Raw genomic sequence first — 16,470 nt, 5'->3', positions numbered from 1 at the left:
CAATCTTTTTACATAACATGAGTTACAATTCAAATAAATACTTAATAAATAAGAATAAAAATGCAATAAAATAAATAAATAATTAATAAAGTAATTATTTTGAAGACATATTTATACATTTTACTAAAAACAGTTGTCATCTGTATGTTCATAATTTAAAATCCTACTGTACAGGGTGTTCCGCTACTCGTGTTGCAAACTTTGCCATTAGATTCTACGTTCAAAATGGAACCAAAACGTTCGAATTAACTAAGGTCCGAATCTCAGCAGTTTCCGAGTTATTCCACTTATTCTGATTTTTTTAAGATTTCACGACCTTACATCAAATAAACAACGTTAACTCCAAAACTAAAAGGTTTTGGTCAAATCCGTTGATACCATTACAAACTACGTTAATTTCCAATAAGATGTGTCCAATACTAAACTTGTAAACGTTAGTCAAATAAGTGTTTTAGCAGCCAGAACTTTGAAAAAAAATTTTTTTTTTTCAAAGTTGCAAAACTTACTATGGTGATTGACCTAAAAACTTTTTTAATCTTAAAATTCTTTTTTTTCTGGGAATATTAATACAATAATCAAAGTTGCAGTCGTGTTGGTAAATAAGTAAACAGTTGCACTATTTCGTTTTGTTACCCAAATTAAAAAACGCTTAATAAATTCATTCAAAATTTCCTTAAGTTTTTACATTCTCTTTTTTTCACCTTATCAATCCATCAACCATGGTTTGTACCTCTCCATCATCAATTTCTTCATTGTTAAAAAAAGTAATTAGGAAAACAATTTCACTACTAAAAAGGATATTAAATGGAATACATTTTCTCTAATTTGCTGGTCTCTTGGTTTGGAAATAGTAGTTTAGAATCAACATAGTAAGTTTTTCAACATTGAACAAAAAATTATTTTTCAATATTCTGGCTACTAAAACGCTTATATCACCAATGTTTACAAATTGATCATATCTTATTGGAAATTTTATATAGTTCTCAATAGCATCAACGAATTTGTCCAAAACCTTTTAGTTTTGGAGTTACCATTGTTTATTTGAAGCAAGGTCGTGAAATCTTAAAAAATCAGAAAAAAGGGAATAACTCCGAAACTGTTGAGAATCAGACCATAGTTAATTAGGACTTTTTGGTCCCATTTTGAATGTAGAATCTACTGGCAAAGTTTTGTAACACGAGTAGCCGAACACCCCGTATACTGAACTTAAACCATTTATGTCCGACTGCAAATTACAAGCATTTTCATCTTTGAAAATATACATAATTTATTTTTTTATCAGTCTCCGACCCAGGTGAGGTTCGCTTGTCCTAAATTTAATATATTCAAAGTTAAATGCGTGTTTATTCTTTTCGCTATTTTTTACAATGTACCAGTTCTACTTGAATCTCTGCAGTCATAAGTGTGTTATCTGATTCTGTTTGTTTTTGCCACATCCATGATAACAACAAGAGAACCTTATGACTCTGGTCCTCCGTCCTATAGTAGGATTATAGGAGATTTAGCAATTCTGCGGCCCAACTTTGCCTACAGTAGGCGTACCTCGGCCTGAGGAAGGTACTAAGTAATTAAATTAAAAAAAGCGTTTTCTGCGCTTTTTGATAAACACCCCCTGGTCTCTAATCACAAAAAGAACACAGGATTTTTATACGTTGTTTTGAGAAGTATGAGAAATTCAGTATTATTGTAAACAAAATGTGATCAATTAAAGAAAACTGTCGACATAAAAGGTATCCATTATGAAACTGGTTCATTTTAATTAAGTCTGTAATGCTATTTTAACTTAACAGTAAAGTTAATAATAATACTATTCTTGAAAATATGAGATTATAATTCAACTGACTGAAATCCAGTAAGCTGAATGATTTAGGATATGGTAAAAAGGCGATTTGGACGTAATGCCAAGGGGCAGGCGTACCTTCCATTCAGGGGCATTACTTCCGAGAGGAGGGCATTAAATCATTTATTCTAAAAGCCACCCCCAATCTTTCGAAATGGCCGATTGATACAATTACGAGGGGTCGCAGGGGGGTGACCTATGACGTCATTAGTGCGTCACCACCTGGTCGTTTTATACAGAATTAACTCGTGGATACGACCCTCGAGGAGGAGCGTGAAGAGTGACGTGTGCCGGCGAGATCCCACCCTGCATCCCTTTATGGCCGTAGGATAGATTTTTTTCTCTCTCAAGTTATCTCGTCGCACGTGCCCTATATATTGATGAAATATCATACCGTGTAATGTTATTTTCCCCTGCGAGGGGGTCTCCAAATTGCGTTCACCCTTTTTTTTCACATAGACAAACTTCCCCCGCGCCGTCCGATCGCCCCGTTATTAAATTAGGGAAGAGCTCTGATTCATTTTGAATCTCGTTTTAATTTGTGCGATTATCCTTTCGTCCGTATCTTCCCAACCGGTTATCTACTTTGGACAGTTATTTTAGGGGCAATGAGCAATAAATTTGTACAAAGTGGGGCTGCAAATGTCAAAGAAAAACCATGGTTGTTCCAATGGTAATCTCGTATGTACCAAATTCATCGCCTATTTCCTCTGTTTCTCTAGAACCTTACTTATTTTGCGATTGTTAGTTCTGATCATCTCAAATCAACAATGATTTGATGTGTAAGACTTCGCTATCTTCAGTAAATTAATTAACCCCTGAAGATGATAGGATTCCGTCTGACATCAAACAGAGATGATTGGTACAAATGGAATGTATGTTATTGTTTATCGATTAGGTTTCCTGGTCCGATTGGCGACCTTTGAAAAATGGCAAAAAGAAGGGGAAATTCAAAAAAGGTGGGGCTGAGAAGGGATGTTGGTGTCTGTGTGGATCGAAGTCACGATAGCCCAAGTAGTAGAGCAGCGGCGTATTTAGCCGAAGATCTTGGGTTCGAATCCCGCTCGAGACACTGACTATTTTTATCTCAACCAATATCTTACTTAAAGATTAATTAATTAAAAAGTTATTGTTTGTATTTTCATAAATTTTATTGTAAGGTTCATTTTCTCTTTCCCAAAGAGCTGGGTATTTAGGGTCATCCTCTGTGTTAAGTTTTTTATTAGGGGTGAATAAAAAATAACACATTTTTATTAACAGCCAAAAAAAGGTTTCAAGGAGGAAAGATCACAAGACAAAAATCCATAAAATCCAAAGGATGACTCATATGGATGTTTCTCATCTCATCTTTGCTAACCTGGCACATTTCTTAGCGGCCTCAGATTCAATATTGGATATGGTCAAGGGAGTAAACCAATTCTCGCCTTGGGCTACGATCTTTTTGACAGATAACCGGATCGGACTGCCGGACTGTTCTGATAAATAAATATTTTCGCCTGGTGGTGGGGGGTTTGTAATCCGGTGAGTGGTAAAGGCTAACGACTGGATGATCCGAGGTGGTATTGTCGGAGCACGCCGTCCTGAGTAATGCCCCACTTGCCATTCCACCCTCGTCCCGGCTCCATACCTACATTTGTTTTGCACGGACTTTATTATTTATCATATCCGAGATGGGCGTAAGGGCCTTTTTGCCTACGCCTCGGTATACTTTAACCGTTCAATTCTGCCGCAGAACTCCGATTTGTACTATTCTAAAGCACGTTTATTTGTATTTCAAATTTTTATGGAGACAAAGACATACATTCGAACTAACAAGCAGTAGAATAAATAATGTAGTCTGCTTTTTACGTACAATGTATAAACTCGTTTAACGACATGATATTCATTTTTGTGTCCTGAGTTGAAATCACATTGTTCAAAATTTATTTTATTGTAGCGGAATATAAGGTGGTTAGAACGTTTTCGGACTTTGATTTTATTCAGGGTCACGAATGGGCCACTTAGTTGGCCAAATACCTCAGGCTACACCTCTCAACACCTACCCCAATGCGTGCTTGATCCTCTTAAAGGGAAGCGGTAACCGCATACCGTCCTAATCCATTATAAACAGGAAAGGGTCCTTATCCACTCAGAGGTGAGCCCTACACCAGTGAATTAAATTTAATAGATTTTCAAACTATTACAACCTTGCGTAAAGTATATTGTTGGGTACTTTTTGAACAAACCGAGTCTTATATTAGACGTCCGGTCAATTTTTTAAACAAGTTTTTATTAACGTATTACACGTATTATATTGCCCTTCACATACACCGAAAAGTGAAAAATACACTTACAAGTAATTTACAGTTATTTTTAGAATGTAATTGTAAAGAATCTGCGCGTATAGGCAGAAACAATGGGCCCAATGATGTTTTTATGTTCTACTTAGTTGATAGTTCAAATATTGAATAATAGAAATCTGTAATTTGGTTGCTTACCGATCATTTGGTTTGTCTAACCACACTACATGATCTACCTTGAGACCCGAGTTGAACTATTGTTTTAATTTACATTAAATTTATTTCCTATGTCTTCAGGGACCTAAACCTTCCAACCACCCCCTTCCCAGGAATGTTGCGTTGGAAATCATAAGGGGCAAAATATCATGGTTCTCTTTCTGGAATACGTTGGCTCAACAATTTCAACTCAATGACAATTTTTCCCTGGACAATTATAAAGAGTGGCCACTTTTACACTCAAAATTGATCAACCATATCCACAAATCTCACACAGTGAAATGTGTCTCGTTCATGCTCAAAATTCCTCTAGGTTTTTGCTATATAAAGATCTTAATGTCAATCAATCTTTCTTGAACATAGAGAAAAGTTCTAAAATTCCGTCCATTCCGCTAGCTCGCTGGATTTTCTAAGTTCGGTGCGAGTTACTTTAACTTAATTATAATACCGCAATAGTCAACAGTTCCTATAACTGCTCTAAAAGATAGTTTTCCCTTTTTTGCAGAATGCCCAGTTTTGGCGGAATTCCGAGTACGGCTTATAGGTTTGCCCACATTGACCATACCTAATGTCTTTATTAAATAATCTTGAGTGCTTAAATTTAGTAAAGTTTGCGATGGAAGCTTAGAACTACAGAAAAGAACTAGTTTTTTATTTCAATTATTAAATGTTTATTGTATATATGAGAGCCACGTGCCCCACTATTTATATAGTTTTTCTCTTTCGTTTATTCCTTAAGAACATATTTTTAGACTTGTTTTGTTTGTTTATTGAAAATTTATAATCCGAATCCGGCATTGATTACCATTTCCGTTAGGTGCTTTTTAGTTATGTTCAATTTATTTTTTTCTCTTTTGTTTATCTAATACAATGTTTTTTTTTACTCATTCATTCATTCAACCACACTCTTTTGGTCTGCCAGATGTGCTTCGCCATGTCGCCTTCTTCAATAGTTGGTTATTTCAATCCCTAGTTCGATCGAATTTGGAATATGCAGGGATTGTATAGGCGCCCTCCAACAAAGGCGACGTCAGACGTCTGGAAAGAATTTAGAACCGAGCTCTTAAATTTATTTCCTCCAGGAGCGCGTCATGAACAGTCACATAATATATATAATTTGTACCGATAGTAATTAAATTAATAATAAAAAATGAAGGCCGCAACGGTTTAGGCGTTGACACGGCGCTCATCACTGTAAGGTAAAAGTCCCGGGTTCGAATCCAGCGGCCCGGTATTCAAACCCGACATTTTTTTTTTTTCAAAAACACCGCACCTTGAGGGTTTATATGACCTCTGCTGTTGCGATCCCTCGTAAAAAATGTAACCAAAAAAAGAAGGAGTGATTGCCGCCTTTGATGGAAAAGTTATTTGTTACCTCATTCAGAGCTAAGTGATAAAAAGAAATTGTATTTGTCAATCGGTTTTGAATATTCCATGTTTAAAAATTGGCCAAAAACCAATAAATATCACGACGAAAGACAGTATTTAAGACTCCTTGAAGGTAAAGTTTCATACTAAAAATTATTGTTTTTCTTGTTACCTATATAATCACTTTTTAGATACCATGTAATTATTATTTATAGGCGTTTGGGTCAATAAACCATGAGAATAAAACGTCACAGTCCCGAAATGTTGAATTTTATATGACTCATGACTGACATATCTGAATCTGCTATCTATCATCTGAACTGTCATTACACCTACTGAACAAAGATGAACTCATTAAAACCAGAAAACAAGATCATCGTTGAGACGTTTTACCAATGAATCTCGGCTTGTGACACATCCTCCTCAGATGTGCTAGACAGAAACATAAAAATTTCGTTGTATGATTTGATTCTGCTCGATTAAGAAATTTCATGGTATGAAAATACGTTGCAATATAAATAGAAATTGTATAAACTCACTTGCAATTTGTTATAATACGTCTTGGGCTATCCGTGCAGCTTTTTTTGCTTTTATCCCAGAAGATCCTAAGATATTGTCAACTTTTCTATAAGAGTATAAAGTTTGAAACATAAAGAAAAGAAAGCCCTTCGAATTTCTTTTAACAAAGGATATTAAGGTTGAAAAGCGAAGAAGCCATTTCATTTTGTTTGACAATGAAAAGCAGACTACCTCGTAAATATATTTGCATAAGTCCCACAGGGGCTTTTTACATTCACAACAGTTGCCAAAGTAGGTTATACATTGGAAATAGAAAAGTTGGCAGGGGAATTCATAAGGTTGATGAAGAATAAGAATGAAGTTATATTTGATAAATCAGAGGGAAGAGTGACGCCGGAGAGGCTTGTCAGGTTGTCAAGAGGAAACTACCCCTAAAGTTATTGTTATGACGACGACCCTCCCGCCATGGAAGCTTTATTGCACTCCACCTTACAATGGCACAAACCGCCCGTCTCAAATATATATTTATTGGCTTCTCCGTATTAGACCAATATTGATGTGAAGACAGGATCGGCATTTCGGATTCGACTCTTCGACAATGCGTTTCAAGCTCGAATGAGCCATAACCGGGAGGGTTTCGCGCGACACTTATGAACAGGTCGATGAACCTGTACATGATTAACTGATTACTGAGGTCGATTTGATTCCTAAATATTTAACCTTACCACTCATTACATTTTAATTATTAAAAATAGAGACTTTAATTATTAAAAGACAGTTGTGAAATCACTTCAATGTCGTTTATACTACATAAGTATGCATAAACAATTGGTGTAAATGTAACTAAATAATTATACAGGGTGAATTGCTACTCGTGCTACAAACTTCTCCAGAACAAAAAAGTTCATATTGTCCATGGTCCGATTCTCAACCATTTCAGAGTAATTTCGCTTTTTATCGATTTTGAAAGATATCACGTCCTGGCGTCGGAAAATCGTGATATCTTTTAATCTAAACATTTCTCTTAAAATCTATAAGCACCGTTGAAATCCCCGTTAATTTTTAGAGAGAATCAAAATCATAATTCCATTGAAATTTTTTAATTTAATTTAATGCCCATTTAGTATGTAATGCTTAAGAAGTTTACAAACAGCTAGAAGGTCAAGGAAGAAAGACCCAAACGTTTTGCCACCTTCATCTTCTTATTGAAAAATTAACGGGGATTTCAACGGTGCTTATAGATTTTAAGAGAAATGTTTAGATTAAAAGATATCACGATTTTCCGACGCCAGGACGTGATATCTTTCAAAATCGATAAAAAGCGAAATTACTCTGAAATGGTTGAGAATCGGACCATGGTCAATATGAACTTTTTTGTTCATTTTAGGGTCAAGAATCTACTGGTGAAGTTTGTAGCACGAGTAGCAAGTCACTCTCAAACATTAGCAATCCTTGAACCACCATTTTTTCTCTTTTTGTCATCAACATCTTGGTCTCACAACCACTAAATAAGAAAATGACGAGTGCGTTGGAAGCGTTATTAAATCAGGTAGTTTTCCTCAAATTTGCTGCCTTCTGAGACTAAAATTAGAAACTCTGGATTACTTTATACACTTTCCGATTTACACAATTTTCCACTCTTTTTGTAGTTCTGGCTGAAATAAAACACAAAAAATTAGCCCAAACATTTTGCCACCGTCATCTTCTTATTGAAAAATTAACGGGAATTTCAACGGTGCTATTAGATTTTCAGAGAAATGTTTAGATTAAAAGATATCACGATTTTCCGACGCCAGGACGTGATATCTTTCAAAATCGATAAAAAGCGAAATTACTCTGAAATGGTTGAGAATCGGACCATGGACAATATGAACTTTTTTGTTCATTTTAGGGTGAAGAATCTACTGGAGAAGTTTGTAGCACGAGTAGCAATTCACCCTGTATAGTAACCAGTGACAATATAGTTACCAGTAATCAATCTGATCAGCTGGTAATAAATAAAAAATTTACGATGGATGTGAAACGTTACCTGTAATTCCTTGTATGACTAACAGAACGTATGATTTAATTTGTTTTATCAAACTTATTGAGATAAAAGCGAAACTAAATATAAAAATTATAATACATGTTTTCTTATTCACTCACAATTAAATAGGCGCTAAATGCTATAGTTAATGTATGTTACCGTCACCTGTGATTTAGTTACCAGTGCACAATCTTCTCAGCCGTTAATTAGTAAGAAGGTTACGGACTTGGCGTCAATTTCGTTGTATGTGAATAACATTACGTGCAATTTAATTAAATTATACGTATGTCTTTCTTCAATTTCAAAATCTTTATCATTATCATTCAGGTTTATTGCATAATTTACGTTTTAGAATAATAAAATTAGTATAATGAAATAGTATAATATGATCTTATAGCTGAAGGTTGAAAGTTTTATTATTTAAAAAAAAACACTTATTCCGCTTTACTCTCTCTCTCTCTCTCTCTCATTCTCTCTCTCGCTCTCTCTCTCTCTCATTCTCTCTCTCTCTCTCTCTCTCCCCATCTCTCTTTCTTTCTTTCTCGTTCTCTTTCTTTTTCTCTTTCTCTTTCTTTCTTTCTCCCGAAATGTTCCTTTCTCAATAAAATATACCTATTTTACAATTAGGACCACTACAAAATAACGGAAATTTTTGTGAAAATGAATCATTTTGTACATTCGTAATACTTCATCAGAAGTGTTAAAATTACTAATTTTCATAATTTTAAAACTTATAAGAAATAGTAGCTAACTTCATTCTTCTGATTCAGAGATGACATATTCTTGTCTTCAGTTTCTTTTCATTTCACTGCCGAACAAGCCAGTTTCATTATTATTTAAACCAAATCAACAGAAATTTCCAAAAAGTCAAAATATTTCGGTTAATGTATACATGTGCTTCTGTGTCAATTTAGGCTAAAGAACCGAACGGTCTCTCTATATATTGTATAAATCTATCTATTTCTCCACCCTCCCCTTTATATACCTGTCCCTCAACACTAACTCAGAGATTTGTCTGTTGTTGTGTGTACTAACTTTGTTACATTGTTTATTTTTCTTTCTTACTTTTTCTGGATGTACCCTGGGGAAAAGAAGGCGAAATTTTGTTCGAAAGACCGAATTTTCTTACAGAGTTCTCTCACTCTCTCTCCTCTCACTCTCTCTCTCCCCTCTCACTCTCTCTCACTCACTCATTCCTTCTGTCTCCCACTCATTTACTCTATCTCATCGCCCCATTTTATTCTCTCCCTCGTTCTGTCAATAGATGTTGCTACTGTAAATTACGCATTTTTCCTGATTTAAGAATTAATTAATCAATCTGTTTATTTACACACAATCCTTATTTTTAAATTTTCTCTCTCTCTCTCTCTCTCTCTCTCTCTCTCTTTCTCTCACCACCTCTTTCACTCTCACTCTTTCTTCAGTCGGTCTCTTTCTCCGCCTTCCCGTTTGCTCCTCTCTCTCACACACACTCTTTTTCTGTTTAACCGCTTCTTTATCTGTACTTCCCTCTTTCTTTCCCCGTTTCTCCCTCTTTTCTTCCTGAATGTCGCTATACCTTCCCAACACCCTTATCTCTATCTCATTCGCATTATCTCTTTTGTTTTAGTGTGTATTTTTTGTGCCTTCAACCTTTCCGCCTGGCTTTTTTTCATTTTTTGTGTTCAACTTTTTTATATCTACCATTCTCTCTTTCTGTCCCCCTTCCTTGTCCCCTCATTTTTTCTCGCTTTTCCTCTTTATCACTTTTTCTCCGCTTTCTCCATAACCCCCATACTCTCACCCTCTTACTCTCCCTTACCTTTTCTGTTTACCGTCTTTCTCTGCCCTTCTTTCTCGCTCCCTTTCACTTTCTCTGTCTCAGCCTTCTCCTTCTTTCTTTTTGTTGTTCTGTATCCTACGCTGCCTATCTCTCTCTCTCTCTCTCTCTCTCTCTCTCTCTCTCTCTCTCTCTCTTTCTCTGTTTTTCTCCTTATCTGCCTCTTTCTCTGCCCTTCTCATTCTCGCTCTCTCTCTCTCTCTCTCACTCTTTTCACCATCTTCTCTTACTCCATTAGTTTTCCATTAGTTCAGTAGTCTTTCTTTTTCACCCTTCCCTCCTTATTGGCAATCTTTCCATGTTTCTCTTTTTATCTTTGTAATAGACATAGATCAATTAATTGTTATTTTTATCTAAGGTCTTGGTTGAGATGAAAAAGTCAGTGTCACGAAGGGGATCCGAACCCACGACCTTCGGCTCAGTACGCCGCTGCTCAAACCACTTGAGCTATCGTGATTTACATTGTGGGTTCGAATCCCGCTCGTGACATTAACTTTTTCATCTCAACCAAGACCTTAGATAAGCAGAATAATTGAAATAATTAATATGGTCAGTGGATAAATAAACATAGATGTTTATCTATTTCATATCACCATTTCTGTCTCTGTCCGTTGTGGATTGGATTTTCAGACAATCTCTTTTAGAAATAAGGAAATAAACTTACGAAAATTACGGGAAATTTGGATAACAATAGAGCATAATCTGATTACATTTTTATTCTGCCTATCACCTGTAAATAATCTGTGATAATTTGGTTATTTTTGTGTCACAAATTAGAAAAGATGATCTTACAGATGAACATAACAAGTGTGTTTTGAACAAACGAAAATTATGCTATGAAACTGTGTATGCACGTAGTCTAAAATCTGTGTAATCATTTATACAATGGAAAATATTTGGTTTAAGACAAAATACCAATTAAGGTATAATAATAATAATAATAATGTTTTATTAAAATTAATAAAAGAATAAACAAAGAACATAAGGATATACAAGCATTGAGGATGCGGCATGGTTAACCGTCTGCCGGTGGTCGCCCAAAAATAATATTTAGAAATAAATAAATAAATTTAAAAGATCCAAATAAAACAAAACAAAAGCGACAGAACGTTAGTTCGTACAAAATCACAGGAAGAATGTAATAATATTAATAATAATAATATAATAATAATAATAAAATGAAAGAAAACAATCAGAATACACTGTATTACATATTATCAACAACATGAAACGAAAACTTAAAAAAAAAAAAAATCTATTTCAGATTCAAAAGTTGAAGGAAACAAATCAACTACCTATAGTACCATCCATATGCCTATAGTATGTACTATTATTATATATATTTAAATATAATAGGTTTAATACAATTATGATATTAAACTTCGTGAAGTGTTTATAAATTTTAGCTGTTTATTTTCTAAAGTTGCTTCCATTTAACAGTGCTATTTCAAAAGAGCCGTTGCGCAACATTGGAAATAATGGGTTTTTGATAATAGTTGATATGATTTATGCAATTTTTTTATGGTAGCGATCATCTTTTACTCACGATGATTCTGCTGTTTTTACCCCCAAAAAGTATCATGAATAGTCTTTTCGAAACGATAGAACTGTTTAATAATGCCATGATATAAAATACCCAGTGACGATTATTTTTTCATCCCCGACCTCATCCCCTTTTTCCGAAAGGTTAGCAATCTCGTAACGGGTACGTGCCCTCTGCTCTGGATTTGCGGGGTGGAGATAGCCGGGGAAATGTGCAATAGAATGCATGTATATTTATACAGGTGAGATTCAGTATGCATTGCGGTGCCCGGCGAAGGGCATAATACAGCCCTCTTAGATATGCATCTACCGACCTCTGCCCCCTGACTCCATTGTTGCCCGTTATCATTTTAACAGCACACTTCTTTTGTCTGTTGCCATGTTTTGATGCGGTTTACATTCGGGGCCGACCGGAGGGCCCCTCGTTTTTACTGCCCTTTTCATATCCTTCTTGTAAAAATTTAACAAATCATCCTGCAACGTATCTCGGAGTTGTTCGAGTGTTTAGAAGATTTAGTTTCGGGAACGGTCGGAGCGGAAGGGGATGTTTTGGATAAAGTGGAAAGGTCTGAGGGCTTTGGAATGATTATTTAAGGCTTAGTGGACTGGTCTAATCCTGTGGTACACATACCTTTAATGGGTTGTAATGTTCTCCGGGTATTGGGGAAGTAGCATTGTCTGCTTTAATCCGCTTAGCCGGACATTGTTAGGTAAAGATAAACATAACGCTTCGAATTAATGCTAACATGCTATAGGAAACTGTCTGCCAAGGAAGGTAAAGCCCAAATCCAATTGCCTTCCTCTTCCATAGTCTAATGTTTGCGCTAAATGAAAATTAACTGAATTGGCCGTAAATTATAATAATTTAAACATATATTTACTACAATAAAGCAAACAAAATACAAATTATGTTGGCTGGTATATAGCAAAAAGAAAAACAAAAACCTCTTGATATTGAATTTGCTTTATACCTTTCCAATCAGTACAAATCAATAAAAATACTTAAAAAATTATTAAGTTTAATTGTCTTAATCTGCTAAGTGATTTTCAATATATATTATAAAACAAGCAGAGTTAAGGACAATTAGAAAAGATAACACTTTTTTTAGTGAGCTTTCAAGGAACACCTTCAGGAAATTGTAACTTTAATAATAAAATTTTTGTGGATCGTATCGTATAATCGAGCTGTATAATATACATTTTTACTCCCATTTTATTAGAATCCATAGATTGTAAATTAATGAAATTTTGTGAATTTGAATGTGGTGATACATTCCTTGAAACCGTCATGGAGAAATTGGGTGTTTTAGATGTAATTGGCTTTATCCTTGCTGATTTTTTAAAATATATGCTGATAATGTTGAAGAATTATTTGTAATTATATATTTGCTTTTATATTCTAACACATGTGATATTCTAAAACTCCTTACTGCACAATAGATCAATATTGATCGCTGTGCACAAGGTCGTAAAGAGTTCTTAGTGACCTAAACCTAAAAATCTTTGATTTGATTTTTTTTTATATAATCTGTTTTTAAATTACAGTGTTTTTTGAACATTGTTTATATTATCTTAAATGTTATAATATAATTTTTAAACATGTGACAATCTCTTTATTTTTTATTTTTTGAAAGGCAAACAACTATTAAGTGTCATGAAAGTATGTTGTTAGCCGCAAATCATGGGAGCCATCTCCCTGGCAACTTCCGGTTTTCTATATAAAATTCGAATGTGAAAAATTATATTCTGTTTATTAGGCAGGATTCATAGAGGAAAATAGTTTCTCGATGTTACTAATGTTGTCACCAAGTATAGTTTTTAAATTATTTGCGAGTTTGAACTTATTTCTTAGGTCATGTATTTTTTTGCAAGTTATTAAAACATGTTTAACAGAGATTATTTCTCCGCAATCTGCACACACTGGATCAGGCTCTCGGGACATCAAGTGACCATGCGTCAATCGACAATGCCCTATCCTCAGCCTAGCCAATCTTGTTTCCCCTTTCCTGGGCTTTCGTAAGGATGTGTCCTCTTTGTCAGAACCCTCAATTTCCCATTGTGATCATATAATTTTTTTAATGAATTAAAATCTTCATAAGAAATATATTTATAAGGAAACATATTTACCACAATTAGGTTCAGAGATCAATCTTTTCCTTCATCAAGCAGCTACTTCCTTGTTTTTATTAAAATAATTATAGTAAAAAAATTGTAACGATAATTTCATACCTCACTTGTTTTGGTACACACCATGCACTTTCAATTATTCAATTGTAACTGAAATTCTTTGAAGATATTGAAGGCAGAAGGGAACCTTTAATATGTATAACAGCTGGGGCCCCCAAGGGTCAGTTCTTGACCAGCCTTAACATCTTTATAAATGACGTGTGCAAGTTATAAACCACGGCTAAACTGGCTCTCTTTGCTGATGATTCGACCTTTATAAGAGCCTCAAATAGGATTGATTCTATTTGCAGAGTATTATCAGTAACTATAAATAGATGTTTTGAATATTCTGACAAATGGAGAATTAAATCAGAATCAGACCAAACGGTAGCAAGTCTGAGGCGATACAATTTACTCGACGCCGCGCCTTGTCAATCATGTTAATATGTAATTTACCAATACCATGGATCAAAACGGTCAAATATATTGGAATGTATCTGCATTCCATACTTATTTTGAGTTACAATATTCAAAAAAATGCTCAAGACCATCTTAAGGAGTCTTCAATAAGCGTTCATGGACAGTAAAAATAAAAACGTATTTATGAACTATGCATACATCCCTTTATAACTTACAGAATGTATGAAATGTAATGTAATATATCGAAATACGTTTTGCAAAGCTCCAGGTAGTTCAAAATGCTCCTCTAAGAATTGGAGTAATTTTGGACTCCGTATATTACATGTGACCCGAAGCATACCTAGCTTAAAACCACACATCTATATAGCAATTGAAATTTTTATATTTCTTACATTAATAATCCATTTGTATACAGCATCCATTTTTTAGTTATAATAGGGAAATCTTGAACTACCGTACATAGGAGCATGAAAGAGTTGAGCACATTTTGTTTGAAAAAACAATGAACCTGTGTCAAAGGGAAATGTGTGTCTGTCAATGATCCTGTTTTAACAAATTGCTATGATAAATAATATGTAAATTGATGTCTTTTATATCTGTTAATTGATTTGATGTGTCTAGCATGTACTTGAATATTATTATTGTCTTATTTATTTATTTAACTAACTAAACCTGCATCTGATTTTTTTTACGAGGGTTTGCAAACAGCAGAGGTTATATCAACCCTCGGGGTGCCGGTGTTTTTGAGAAAAAGCCAATGCAGGGCCGCTGGATTCGAACCCGGGACCTTTACCTTACAATGATGAGCGCCGTGTCAACGTGTTATGTTTAATATCATTCTTATTTTGTACAATCCCTGGGGTTTTTTTACGGATATTTTTACCCTTTACAATTTTATGCTTATTGCATATTTTAAAGTAAAATTCTTCCTATATTTAATGCAGACTAGGTGAAAAAAGTGCTATAAAGCTTTGGAGAAAACTGAATACTACCTTAACACATACTATAAACTAACAATTGTATACAATAAAATACTTACATTATCCTATTATTCAATTTTATTTAATATTTTGAAAACCAAGATGGGGACATCGCTTAAAAAAATTATGTAATAATTTAACCTAGCATAAACCATAAACAGTTTAATATTAAAAAATTATTTTTAATGGATTATATGGAAAGCTATGTAGATTCCTAAATCCATACTTTTAAATTTTATGAAGTATCTCTGAAATTTGACATAACCAAAACCTTCAAGGTTTTTTTTTATTTTCCTACAAAATATTATTTCTGTCTGTTTATGTATTATCGTATTTGTAATTTATTTATTTGTTACTTTTGTTTCAGTTGAGGTGGAAGTAGGCGAAGAGGCGGTCGTGACTGACGTCGGCGTAGGTGCTGCGTGGCCGCCTCCAGGAGCAGAACATCTCCAGCTGAACATGACTTTGCTAACTCAAGCGACGAGCGACAACGACAATGGTGAGTTTCGTTTCTTTTTCCGACTCCGCCGGCCGTTTTGAGCTAATCCTGAAATAAATTGGCAATAAAAAACGTACGTCTGTAATTGATCTAATTGCTCAGGATTTGCCTTAGAGCAATTAGGAGAGTAACAACGCCGCCCGGCTCTTTAATGCTACCGGCTTACCTTCGGCTCCCTTCTTACTTTTACGTCCACCCTCTTTTCTTCTCGGGGCAATCAAGTTCATTATCATGAGACGTCTTGGGCCGGAGCAGCGGTTAAAAGTTAAAGCCTCGAACGTTAATTTCCTTAAGGACAATTAAGCCTAAATTCTATCGGATCTTGCAGTAATTTGTACCTAAGCCCGACACATTTTTTTTGGTAACCGCCCTCTTTTTCAACGCTCCACTTCTTCCCATTTCCTCTTTAAAGGGAAATTAAATTGTAGCTGAAAACGATTGTTATGAACTGCTTTCAAAAAGTACAGTATTTTCCGGCAAATGTAGATTTTTTACGTTTATAAAGAATGTGTGGTGGTTAGTAACAGTTAATCGATAATTATTCAGAAATCGTGAGATGCGCTCTGGTGTGATGTAGGTTTCAGAAAAACATTTTCTTTATAGTGCCAACGTTTCGATCTTTATTGAAATGATGCCCCCCCCAGTCCTGAAGATGATTGCATTAAAGATCGAAACGTTGGCGCGATAAAGAAAATGTTTTTCTGAAAGCTACATCACACCAGACTTCATCTCACGAATTCTGAATAATTTATAAAGAATCTTTCCTTACTCTTTAGACTTTTTATAGGCAAAACAT

General features: G+C 34.7%; 1 protein-coding gene across 5 annotated transcripts in view; it reads left to right on the top strand.

The window, feature by feature from the left end:
* LOC106669929 (zinc finger protein 1-like) overlaps positions 1-16,470 on the top strand; it is a 565,181-nt gene that overhangs the window by 305,833 nt on the left and 242,878 nt on the right. For all 5 annotated transcript variants that reach the window (XM_014399811.2, XM_014399813.1, XM_024229161.1 and 2 more), the window contains exon 2: positions 15,543-15,674. In XM_014399811.2, coding sequence (XP_014255297.1) covers positions 15,543-15,674 — 132 coding nt within the window. The remainder of the gene's footprint in view (positions 1-15,542; positions 15,675-16,470) is intronic.

The sequence above is a fragment of the Cimex lectularius genome, unplaced genomic scaffold (genome assembly GCF_000648675.2).
Source record: "Cimex lectularius strain Harlan isolate CLEC.00 unplaced genomic scaffold, Clec_2.1 scaffold20, whole genome shotgun sequence".
NCBI lineage: Eukaryota > Metazoa > Arthropoda > Insecta > Hemiptera > Cimicidae > Cimex > Cimex lectularius.
This window is presented reverse-complemented; position numbering and strand designations above follow the sequence as displayed.